The sequence below is a fragment of the Mastigoproctus giganteus genome, chromosome 4, assembly GCF_048544385.1.
Source record: "Mastigoproctus giganteus isolate SK-2022 chromosome 4, ASM4854438v1, whole genome shotgun sequence".
NCBI classification, from domain to species: Eukaryota; Metazoa; Arthropoda; class Arachnida; order Uropygi; family Thelyphonidae; genus Mastigoproctus; species Mastigoproctus giganteus.
In genome coordinates, this window is record NC_143578.1 from 79,233,991 (window position 1) to 79,247,233 (window position 13,243).

At 34.3% G+C, this 13,243-nt stretch overlaps 1 protein-coding gene across 1 annotated transcript in view; it reads right to left on the minus strand.

Moving 5' to 3' along the window:
- LOC150086860 (uncharacterized) overlaps positions 1 to 13,243 on the minus strand; it is a 414,998-nt gene that overhangs the window by 104,315 nt on the left and 297,440 nt on the right. The window contains exons 9-10 of the mRNA XM_090372302.1: positions 6,300 to 6,371; positions 6,027 to 6,170 (exon numbers count right to left, since the gene is read on the minus strand). Coding sequence (XP_090228428.1) covers positions 6,027 to 6,170; positions 6,300 to 6,371 — 216 coding nt within the window. The remainder of the gene's footprint in view (positions 1 to 6,026; positions 6,171 to 6,299; positions 6,372 to 13,243) is intronic.

Consider the following 13,243-nt stretch of genomic DNA (forward strand, 5'->3'; position numbering starts at 1 on the left):
TGGTAACAAATCTCTAACATTCAGATTTCCATGCAGTGACCCTACTTTTATTAAAAACTGGGAGTACTCTAGGAAGCCAAACCAGTTGCAATGTCAAAGGGTCTAATGTCTTTGCAACATAGTGAAACACACTATGAAACACAAGTTTTAGTCACTTTATCCTTCACTTTCTGTGGTACATGTAAAGAAGGTGGATGTAAGTGTCTCTCTGTACTACTTTCCCCAGCAGTGATTTTACCAGAATGACGACTTAAATGTAAAATTCCCATTTTTCGGCAGAGTAACTTAAATGAGAGTGGCATTTCATGCACCAAACAGCACAAATTTTCTCTTCAGTAGCTGCAACTTTTATTTCGTGAAACAATTTCCATACTTCACTTTTAGCATGTTTTTTCTATCAAAATATATTCATCACATTTTAATTTTCCTTTGATTTTATCAAAACTCAGTTTGAGGGGTAAGCATTCTTTTGCATATTTAAAAACACACAACTAAAAATACAAATCCTATTCGTAAATATTGTTCACGTGCTCAGTTACAACATTCCTGAATGCAAAATCAGACAATATAAGTGATCCAGAAATTAGTGTTGCCAAATACTATTAAAAGTCTACGTTTTCCCCATAAAATGTCACAAAATCAAATTTTATAACATTAAAATATACAAAACGTTATTTGTACAAAAGAGAAACATTTCTTCATCCACATTTCAGAGAAAAATCAGACTGAACTGCTGCATGTATAACAGTAGTAGATTATGAACATACTGAAATTGGTCTAATCTTGTGCAAATCAGTTTGTGGTATTTCTTTTGAAGTTTGGGAACAAACAGCAGTTTGTTCTCAAATTTCTTAAAGCATTTCTAGCCATTTGTCATTAACTGTCTTTACAAATTTCCTACAGTCTGAAATTTGTTGCCATAGTTGGAAGTAATGCTAACTACAGCAGTTCATCCCAGCCTGTACATATGAGAGCTCTACTTCTGTAATGCACCTAAGGGGAAAGGAAGGCTTTATAGTCAAACTGTCTTGGCCACGAAATGAAAGTATCATAACAGAAACAATACTTTCATTTCATGGCCAAGACAGTTTGACTTGATTGCATTTCATTACAAAAACAATTCCACATTTCGACACATTTTATTTAGCTTGATTGAATAGTCTGCTTATAATATAATATCTACTTATAATACAGGACTTCCCCTTTCTCTAGTACCAATCGGGTATTCCTAGTCAATGCATTGTCCTCAATTGCAACACAGACAGTGCAAAATAACTTTATGCTCTATGTTTCCTTCATCACAAGCTACCTGCTAATACAAAAACTTTTTTTTTTTTTTTCCCCCAGAATAAATCATCACTCGAGGAAGCCTGAAATACTTATAACATTCCATAAAATTTGACCCAAATATTACCCAACAGTACCTGAATCCAAATGTTATCAGTACTACTCGGTCCAATCTGAGTCCAATTATGATTTGTGCTACCAGGCACAAACCCAGTCGGAGAGCCAAGCCCAGGCCTGTGCAGACCTCTAATTCAGCAATTTCCTTTGTGGGGGAAACTAAGTGGGTTTGGGGGGGGGGGGGCTGATGCTGTATAAGCTTATTTTCTTGCATCATATGCCTCTACTAATGCTAATGCTAAAAGAGTGTTTTGGGAAATCATTAAACATATCTGCATTATTTTGATCAACAGTGCTTTAGCTCCTTTATTCCAATGTGAATTAATGCTTTTAACTCTAGTGGTAATGTATGCTTGAAATCTATTGATATTACATGTTCAGTTCTTATAACAGAAAATATGGTAACAGAAATACAACATAATTAAGTCCATTACCTCAGCTGGGCAACATTCAAGGATCTTATAAATGTCGAATCATGTGGAGTTTTTTTGCACACAGATTTGCATTTTCATTCATAAAAAATAGAGGTTGTGCAATATCCAAAGAATTTTCACTGTTATAGAAAATTCCAGAACTTGGGGGCATAAATTAAAATTACAGGGGAAGATGTTTAGACTAAATTGTAGGAAGTTTTTTTTTAGCCAGCAAGTCATTGAGGATGACAGTTTGAATAAATTCAAAGGTCAACTATAGTTACTTATGTGAGGAGGGAAGCACTTGTATATGACAAATAAAACATTTTCATTTCAATATTTACATTGATAAAATTAACTTACTAAACAAGGCTGAAAAGAATCCATTGAAACTGTGTGAGACTACCATATAGTGGTAAGGCTACCAGTATATGGTAGTCTCACACAGTTTGGTGTACTGTATTAGCATATTCAAAAGTTATTCTCTATTTTATATAGAAGAAAAACCAAAAATGTTACATTCAATTCCAATTTATTTAAATATGTTAATAAACTTTGTAGAAGAGGTGTGTGTGTGTGTGTGTGTGTGTGTGTGTGTGTGTGTGTGTGTGTGTGTGTGTGTGTGTGTGTGTGTGTGTGTGTGTGTGTGTGTGTGTGTGTGTGTGTGTGTGAAGTGCCAAAGTAACTAAGGTTTGTTTGTTTGTTATTTGGTTTTTAGGAACATTAGCAACTAAGGCCATATTGCTCCAGGATATGCGGTGGTCATTCCCTGACCTTTCCGCATCCTCCGTATTTGGTGGTGACAGGCTGCAACTAAGGCTATGATGTGTCAATATATTGTGTCTATATTTAAAAAAAAGAAAGTGGAATACAAATACGACTAATTGATTAACAGTGATCACATACAGAAGTGAAAGTGATCCTTGCACTGCTTTTATAATAACAAAGTATCTTGGATAGCAAGACCCCTAACAGATCTTGAAATCTCTGCAGAGTTCCATGAGGACGCTGACTCCTCCTGGAACAGGCAATTACCTAGACTGTGTTAAGGTTACTAAGATTAAAAAACAGTTACAGATATAACTGTATGTACACTAATGCTAGAAGCACAATAAATATATTTGAAGAATTTGAAGTACTAATCATTAAATGCAGACGTGTCGAAATCAGAGACATGGTGTTAGTCAGATATAAGGGATTCAGAATTCAAACATGGGGAATAAAATGAGTACAGGAAGGGGCAATTTATACTCTTAGTTAAGAAGCACATAAAATCTAAGGCAGCATATCCAGAGGACACAGATGGCAAGTGCAACATTGAGTCAGTCTGGTGTGACATAAGCACTGGGAGAGGGAAAATGAAATGAGGATAAGACTCATTCCAGCCACTGGGCTGTGATAAGTATAACAAACAACTACACAGACATACAGAGTAGACCAGTATATAAGAATATCTTATAACAGTGGACAAGAACTTTCCAGATACTGATTGGACTTAATGGGTTCATCACTCACACAGTAGCAAGATTATTATGGATTTATCGAATGATTATTTCCTACACCAGTATATTAAACACGTACTGGTGTAGGAAATAACCAGGATATTAAACTCATACCAAAAGCAAATTCTAAATAAGAAGCATTCAGAAATGTTATCATAGAAGCTACTAGGCTTTTTATACCAACTAAGAGATACAGTTCAAGGCATAGACCTAAATCGATGTTAGATGAAGTGATGAGACTCATGGCATAGGGAAAAAAAAGCACGGGATGCATATCAATTACCAGGTGATACAGAAATATGTCTGCAATCAAGATACAAAGGAAGTTAGGCAATTTAAGGCAGATGAAATGTCTCAGGCAAAGGATTAAAAGAAAAGCAGCAAAGACGTTAAATGCAACTGGGAAGAATGGGACCTATCCTGTTATATTAAAGGAGGCAGCAAAAAAGGTAAGTAAACCTATAGTCATGATTATGAAAGCATTCCTAGATTTAGAGGAGGTCTCTATGGACTGGAGATGTGCAAATGTATTCCCAATTCACAAAACAGATGAAAGGGAGACATGAGCAATTACAGACCTATTAGTTTGACTTTAGTTCCTTCCCTGGAACTAAAGTCAAACTTCCCTGGAATAATGGAGTCACTGGTTAAAGATGCAATGCAGGATCATCTCGACAAGAATACAGATATATACTTCAGTAACATATGGATTTGTTAGGGAGCCATCTTATCTAACCAATTTGATGATGAAGTAACAAATGAAGTGGATAAAAAAATAATAATTTTGGTATCACGTATTTGGATTTCAGGAAAGCTTTTGATATTGTTCCACATAAAAGCTTGCTATACAATTTAGAGCAGTGTGGCATTAAGGGCTTGTTATTTGGTTTTTAGAAGAATTAGCAACTAAGGCCATATTGCTCTGGGGATATGTGGTGGTCATTCCCTGACCTTTCTGTATCCTCCGTATTCATTAAGGGCAAGTTGCTACTATAGACAAAGGGATCGTTGAGTGGAAGAAGACAGAGTAGTTATCTTGGGCACTGCTCTTCTTGGACTAATATTATTAGTGTAGTCTCCCGGGGCTTAGCGCTGGGCTCATTGTTGTGTTCTATATTTATAAATGATATTGATGAAGCCATATCAGGCTAAATGTCTAAGTTTGTAGATATTATGAAAGTTGGCAGAGTAGTTAATCACAGTAATCAGGGTGTGCTGCTGGAGTTTAATATTGACAAATGCAAGGTACTTCATATTGGGAGCAGTAATCCCATATTAATGTACTAGTTATGCAGCAGTGTAGCATGAAAAAGACCTGGGGGGGAGTAATTGTGCAGTCAAATATGAAGTTCTTTGAGCAGTGCAGATGGCCTTTCAGGAGAGCCCATGGGGTTTTGTCAATGATATACAGGAATTTTGCCAGCAGGGATATGTAGGTGATTATTACATTGTATAAGGCAATGGTTAGGCCACATCTTTAGAACTGCAGCAGGTCTGGAAACTTCATTTTAAGGAAGGATTGGGATATGTTGGAGTGGGTGTAGAAAAGAGCAAACAAGATTGGTAAGGGGAACAAATCTGCAAACTACAGTGTCTGGATACTGGGCACCTGCAAGGAGATCTGATTGAATTGTTTATGGTTTTGAATGGATTGAGTAAATTCAATGCCTATATAATCCTTCTTCATGCTCAGACTACAGATATGAAGGGACATAAATACAAACTGATGGATGGTTGCAGGATATATGTGCAGAAAATTTCTTTCGGCCAGCAGGTAGTTGATTGTTGGACTAAAAACAAGCTTCTATTTGTTTTTTTAGCTAGTTTGAATAAATTCAAGCAAGAACTTGACAAACTGTTAGTGGTGATGACACATTTAGTAACTTTCCTGCCTATCATTCCAAATATAGTAAGAACTGCTTTCCTATTACCAATTTCTTGTTACATGATTTTTAGCCATTACTGTGAAGTTTCTTTCTGATAACTATATGAAATTTTTGAATGCCACTGCTATTGCTTTATTGATATCTGTATGCTTTTAATTGTATTTATTTTAACCACAGTACACAGGCCTTTTTTTTTTTTTTTTTTAACTTTTTCTAATTGACATTAGAAAATCACTACAGCATTTCAACAGTATGCATCTGTCAACTATACTTTCTGGCAATTAGTCTTATTACCATGTATCAAGTACCACTTGCATACGTCTTTAAAAATTTTGCCAGTCTGTATTCTTTCAGCTTAAACTGTGGGTTTTACTAGATTCCTAATCTCCACTCCTCCAAACACCGCAACAATATACTCTTGAAAAATCAGTAGAAATGCACCTTTTAATGTGAACAACAACCAAAGAGACAGTCAATTATATTCCCCCCCCCCCCCTGCAAATAAGATAATATTTTGAGAACTGTTAACAAATGCCATTATACATATAAACTGACTATCATCACTATGCCCTTTATAATTATTCATAAAATTTTAAAAAATGATTTTTTTTTTTATTCTTATTTTTCAGCTCAGCTAATTTTGATACCATAAGCAGTAAAAAAAAAAGAAAGAAAAGCTAAGCTATACATACGATCTAGTTATTACATTACAGCACATAAGGACTCCTTAAAAAATCAAGAGAAAAATTTAACAAAATAAGTATAATGTACAGAATTTTTCATGATTTCAATATATATAAAATAAATCCCAAGATGCTTACAGGACTAGTAACGATGACAAAGAACGGAAGGCTCCTTCTTCAATATAAGATATTGAATTATAATTAAGAAATAAATATTTTAATTTGTGAAGATTTTTCAGTGTTTCTTTAGTGATTGCTTGCAGTCGATTGTGACTCATGTCCCTATAAATGAAAAACATATTAGAATGGATATTCCTAACTGATATGACTCAGATAATGAAATTTTTTTTTTTATTTAATAAACAAAACTATGAATTAATATCAAGTTTAAGCTTATATATAGAACCTTACAATTCTGAAAGCTCTTTGCAGAATTCCCATCCATCTTCTTCCACTTCAGATATTATGTTATGCCCAAGTGATCTAGATGAAAACATAAGTGAGAAGAAAATCAAAAACTCACTAAATCCACAAGTACTTTCAGAAAATTTCAAGGAAGACAGTTCATTTACACAAAAATGAAGCATTTGATTACTTACACAAGTAATCAAATGCTTTCTTTTTTGTACTACAACAGAATAAATCACAGTCAAGATGGAAATGAATGCTTTTATTTTTGTGATAGCAATCAGGAGGCAATCTTTAAAAAGTAATCAGTAATGCTGTACTCAGTTAGCTTTCTATCATTTTCTTTAATATACCTTCCAAACACCTAAGTATTTTCGTATCTAACTTTTGAACTGTTTTTTGTTCCTCCTACCTTGGAAACCATATTTATGGAAATACAATACTACAGACAACACATGGTGATAGCTTATGGTTGAAATTAACAATAATTAATAAATACAGTTAAACATCTTTATACATAACTCACCTCTGTACCTGCTGATTTAAATGAAAGAATGGAAAGGATATATATAATAAATAAAATTAAAAAATTAAGACATCATCATCATTCATTATGAAGTGCACATCTTGCAAGGGATATCAAATAAAATCACTGTGTTATAGTTGAGCACAGTGAGAAATTAAAAATTAAAAACTAAAAAACAAACTTCATAGCAACATGGTGTTTTTTAATTTTTATTTTCTCGATAAATTCTAATTATCTCCAAGATTTTTGTTGATAATCCTTATAAGAAGTGCACTTCTTAATGGGTGATAATGTGTTAACTTTTTAATTTTATTTGTTATATCCCTTCCATTCGTTCATTTAAATTGTTAGATATGGAGGTAATAAGCTTAGCTGTATTTATTAATTGGCGACACAGTACTATAATTTAATATACAGTTGCTTATTGACTATTATTCTTACACCAGGATAGTGCAGGGTTGGATTAATCAATAAGCAAAATAAGCACATGCTTAAGGCACCAAGGGAAAGGGGGCATCACAGTTTTTCCCCTAGCTATCATGCCAACTTTCTCTTTCACTGCCACAACTTTAATTGATTTTTTTTATTTGTTCTTACCTTCCATGTTCGACTTTTCTCCGCATTGTTTAAAAAAAAAGTTTTCTTACAAAAAAAAAAAAAAAAAAAAACTCTTGTTATGATCCTGAAGGTTAAACAAAATCCACTCTCAATTAGTATATTTATTACAAATTTAAAATAGTAGCTTTCGTGAGTTTCATGTGCATTTTTTAACATTTATTCTTGTGTAATTTTCAGACCCAAAATGATGTGTGTTCAATACTGGAAAGCTGACTAATTTCTTCACAAAAGTTATGCAAACTGATCGTCCAAATCCAAACAGATCTCTGCCATCAGAAGCTACTTGTTTGTACTGTATCTGACTATGACAAGATTGAAGATGAACAAAGCTGCACACCTATCAGTACCACTCAGTCAACTTAAAGATCAGAACATCATGATGATCTTTAAGTTGACTGAATGTGAAGTGTCACAGGCTGGCTCAACCGGCACGAGTCTCACTACTGATCACACTTTTACCATAAATTCTCTTGATAGTTTAGTATAAATGTTGAGGCAAGTTGCTCTACAAGATTGTCTGAAGTTTAAAAGATTTCTCAAAATGAAAATCTACGGGACCAAAGTGAAATGATTCAGTCTGCAAAAGATGAAGTAAATAAAGCAAAAGATGAAATAAATAAAGCAAAAGATCCAGGTGTTGTGGCGAGATTTTTCTGCTGATGATGTGGCTTATTGGATTGCTTGTGGACTCGGTGACTGTCAACACCACAATGGGTCACATGAGAAATCTTGCCGAACTTTCAAAAGTGGAAAACAAACAAGATACTATTCACAAAAACATTTCTTTGGGATAAATGCCAATGGTGAGCAATACAAGAGAAAGTGGTTATTGTATTCACCACCAACAGGGTCAGTTTACTACTTTGTTTGTAAACATTTTGCTCTTAAATGTTCCTCATGTTTTGTTGATATCTGTATGCAGTGACTGGTTAATATCTGTATTTCGCAGTGACTGGCAAAATACTAGTGTAATTACTCATCAGGAAAGAAGCACTACTCACCAAGACTATGCTACATACTTAACTCACAGACAAGGTTTGGTCTTGTGACAAGAGTTGGAAAAACAAATGAAAGAAGAGTGCAATTACTGGGAACATGTCTTGGAGCGTGTAATAGCTGTTATTCGTATGCTAGCTGAACATGGCCTACCTTTTCAAGGAACAGATGAAAATTTTGGTTTGCTGCAGAATGGGAATTTTTTTAGGGCTGCTTGAGCTCATAAGTCAGTTTGATCCATTTTTAGCAGGGCACATTTCGAAATATGGAAGTTCTGGAAAGGAGATCCTTCTTATCTGTCCAAAACCACCTGTGAGGAGCTCATTGTAATAATGGCTCAGGAGGTTCAAGCGTTCATTGTTGACGAAGTAAATTCTTCTGGTTATTTTACCATGTCAGTTGATTCAACACCAGATCGATATCATATATATATATCTCAGTTAAGTGTTGTACTTCAATATTTAAAAGATGGGCATCCTATTGAACACTTTTTAACCTTTTTGGAACCGAAAAACCATACCAGTGAGGAAATGGCATACCAGGTATTGCAGTACTTATGTGAAGTTTGCAAACTAAATTTTTCAAAACATAGGAGTCAATCCTACGGCAATACTGCTAACATGTCTGTTCACTATAAGGGGATGTAACAAAAGATTTTAGAAGAAAATAAGTTTGCATTACATGTGCCCTGTGCAGCTCATTCACTAAATCTGGTAGGCCGAAGTGCTGCTGACTGTTGTCAAGTGGCAATTAATTTTTTCTCTAGAGCACATTTGCTCTATACATTTTTTTAACCTCAACCAGTTGGCGGAAAATTCTTAAAGCTTGTCTTAGAAATGAACCTGTGTTAAAATCCCTCGCTAATACCAGATGGGAGGCATTGCAATGACAACAGCAGCAATTTTGAAGTGTTTCTTTAAGGTACTGGAAGCGTTAGAGTGTTTAGCTGAAGCCCAGTCAAAAAAGGGAGACACCAGAAGAGAAGCAAACAATATTGCAAATAAGATGCAAGAGGTAGAATTTGTTTTCATGTTGATCATGTGGGATGATATTTTTCAAAAGTTTCATAGAGCAAGTCAAGTTCTGCAAAGTGAATATGTGAACTTAAAAACATGTGCAGATCTGTATGGATCATTAGCTGACCAACTATGCTCTTTAAGAGATGACTTTGAAAGATTTGAAGCACTTGTAAAGGAAATACTACTAGATGTTAATTACAAGGTTGTTCAAACTCACAAATGTATCAGAAGGTACCCAATGATGGAGAAGCACCAGAAGTAGATCTGAATGCCAGAGATAAATTTCGTATCACCACCTTTTACCTAATTATTGACAAGCTAGAAACCACGATGAGAAAAAGAGAAAAGGTGTACAAAGAAATAGCAGACAGATTTTCCTTTCTAAGTGATGTGCCAGATAATGTTACTTCATCTGATGAAACTGAAAGGTACTCTTACTGCTGTCAAAAACTAATTGATGCTTACACAGAAGACTTGGACAATAATCTCTCTGCTGAGCTTCAGCAGTTTCACACATGTGTTCACCATCAGTTCAGTGCAACAAAAAGTGTAAAAACCAGATTCAGTTATGCTAAACTTTATAAAATAATTGTAGAAGACAAAATTGATTGTGCATTTCCAAAATGTAGACATTGCCGTGAGTGTTTTTTTAACATTAATGGTTACAAATTACACAGCTGAGCATTCATTTTCTCAACGCAAGCACATTAAAAATCCCAAAAGAATAGCTATGCGACAAGACAGATTGTCTCTGCTAAGTACAGAAGCAGATTTGTTATGCCAAATCAGTTTTGAGGACTTAAATCAAAGACATTGCAATTAAAAAATCTAGAAGAAAATGTTTTAAAAAGTAAATAAATATAAACCTATAGGTAAATCTTTGCTTATATTTTTTACTGCTATTTAGTGTTTTTGTTAAACCAATAAAAATTTAAAAAAACAAAAGTTTTTATTTAATATAGTTGTAGGGTTTTGTCTGGAAGAAAACTGAAAAAAAGGTTATAAATTTTCAAATTCTTATTTCACATTCAGCACTTACTGAGTCTTAATGTCTTGTGAGTTAAGCAATGGAGAAGCTGAGGCCGAGGGGGGTACCATTGTTGGGCTATGCTTAGGGCATCACTTGGCCTTAATCCAGTACTGGGATAGTGGCAGCAGAAAGTTACATGTCTGATTTGTATTGGCCTCATGTACAATCACATATAACATGCTAAGAAGGAATACTGCAGTTTTACCCTCAAAACCAAAAACTACTTTTCAAATAATTACATTCAATAAACAGAGAAGGTTAACCTAGAATTTATTTCCATGTCTTCTTTGTAGTAGCTTTCCAAACACAGTGAATAAACTATTTTATTAGTATATTATTAGTAATAGTGGCATAGGAGGTAAGAAAGCATGCTTATAAAACATTAGCAAAAAAAAAAAAAAAACCTTCACCCTTCATCTTCTGTGGATTTCAAAAGAAGTGCTGCAGATCTAATTCTTTTGTACCATTTGAATTTTATTTTCATCAATATCTTTTTATTACATGCTAATCCTGTTATCATCTCCCCATTTACTCACGCATTTGTCCCTCCCCCTTCAATTATTCTCTCTAATATTACTTGAGTCAAGACTGCTGTATCTTCTTCTACCGCCTCTCCCCTTAAAATTAGTATAATTTCTATTTTCTCAATAATTATCTTCAGGACTTCTCTGCCACTGCTCAAATTTCCTTTATAATTTCACTCGCTATCTCTGCTTTAATGGACAAATCATGTTGTTGTTGTTATTTGGTTTTTAGGAGCATTAGCAACTAAGGCCATATTGCTCCAGGATATGCGGTGGTCATACCCTGACCTTTCTGCATCCTCTGTATTTGGTGGTGATGGGCTCGAACCCCGGTCTAATCAAGAACCGTGTGCTACACATTACTGCTCCTTCCCACCTGGCTACAGAGGCGCCTAATGGCCAAATCATTAATATTAATCACTGCTTTCTGTTGTCATGCTTTATGGAATACATTGATACAAAATTTCTCAATGTTAAAACAAAAATGGAAAAGAACAGCCTGCCCTAAGGCCCATTACCATTAAACTATTGTTACTTGAATGTTAGTTCTTTAAAGTTATATTATTCATGAAATAAAATGCTAGGATGTGACTCCAACTAGAAAAGAAAATAACTCCAAAACTTTCAGGAAATTATGCTCCCTTTCCTTTCTTCAGACAAACAGATTCTGAAGAAAGGAATGGCTAGTTTCTGAAAATGCCATAGTTATTTCTTTCTTTTCCATTTGGAGCCCCACCAGGCATTTTTATTTCACCATGAATCCCAACCAAAGGCCTTATTACAGAACATAATACATTCACTCAAAGAAAGTAGGTCTCTGTCACTTCTCATAGTTGTGTTTCTCTTAGTGAAGCTTAGCAGAAGAAAATGAAATTGACACAACACAAAAACCAACAAGTGGTTGTCAGATAGCTGAGTCGTGAAAGCAAGAAGTAAGTGTCTAAGAGACAGGTCAATAATCCAAACTCTTCAGAATATCACCTATCAAATTTAAATATTCACATAACTGGTAGTTGTACATCCTCTTCTTTGACTCACCATAAACTAAGGTCACAAAACTATAGGTGCTCTTCCCCCCCAAACCCTCCTTCTATGGAGGTTATGTGAAATGTCATGATGATGCCCAACAATTACTCATTAGACAAAGCCAACAACTGAAGACAATAAATTTAAAAAAGAAAACAGTCTATGTGCAAATTTAAAGAAATAATCATCATTACCATCAATCGCCATCATAAACAACATTCAAATCTGTTAAAAACAGGTTATAACATTGGTCATTTGTACAAGAACTGTAAATCAGTTCCTCTAGAGAGATAACAAATTCATTCATTATTTTCCTACATGCTGTCCTATTTCCTGCTAGATCTCAGAGTAAGCCCTCTTGTCTCTGATGCTAACTTAACATCATTAATTTACCTTCCTTTTGATCTGCCTCTAGGCTTATTACAATTCAGTTTTTTTGCTTTGAACGTATGTTTAGCTAATCCCCCAAACTATACTATCTTACTAGCTCATACCATCTTCAATTTTTTTTAACTCCAAGATTCTTTTATTATTTTCTCATCTATAACATATGGTCATACCATCACTAGTTAGCTAATCTATTAGTTCCATTTATTTTTCTTAAAACATTCATTTCTTAACATTCCTTTATTCAGAAATGAATATATTCAGAAAATTGTTACCTAACTCTCTGCTCCACAGGTGAAATAAACTTAAAATCTCTTATAAACAGTTAATTTTGGCTTTTGGTTAACATCTCTTTTTCTCCAAATTAAACTGTTTAACTTGTCTTCGAACTGGTGTTTGGGAACCAGTTTATGTTCACCCCTCAAGAAATATATATATAAAATTAGGGTACATTTTTAATGTTCATCATTATTCAAGAAGGGAAAGTCTGATAAGCATCAAATTTTCAGCACTTTTTATTGGTCCCTGGGGAAGTCTTAGATCTAATTTGGATTCCAGAGCCCCCAGTTTTCCCCATACAGAAATACTGATGTAAATTTGGAACAACAGTTACAATCTTTTTCAATATTCATTTTTTTTTTTTTTTTTAATTTAGTATATTCTAAAGACCATTGTACTAAATTTTGTGTCAACAGGTTAACTTATTTCCCCTGTGAACACTTCCCTCTAAAAATAACTGATACACAGGTCTGACCTCACACTCAATCATTATGTGAATATCATGAGAGGCTTTGTTAATTGCTTCTTGATTACAGCGTAGA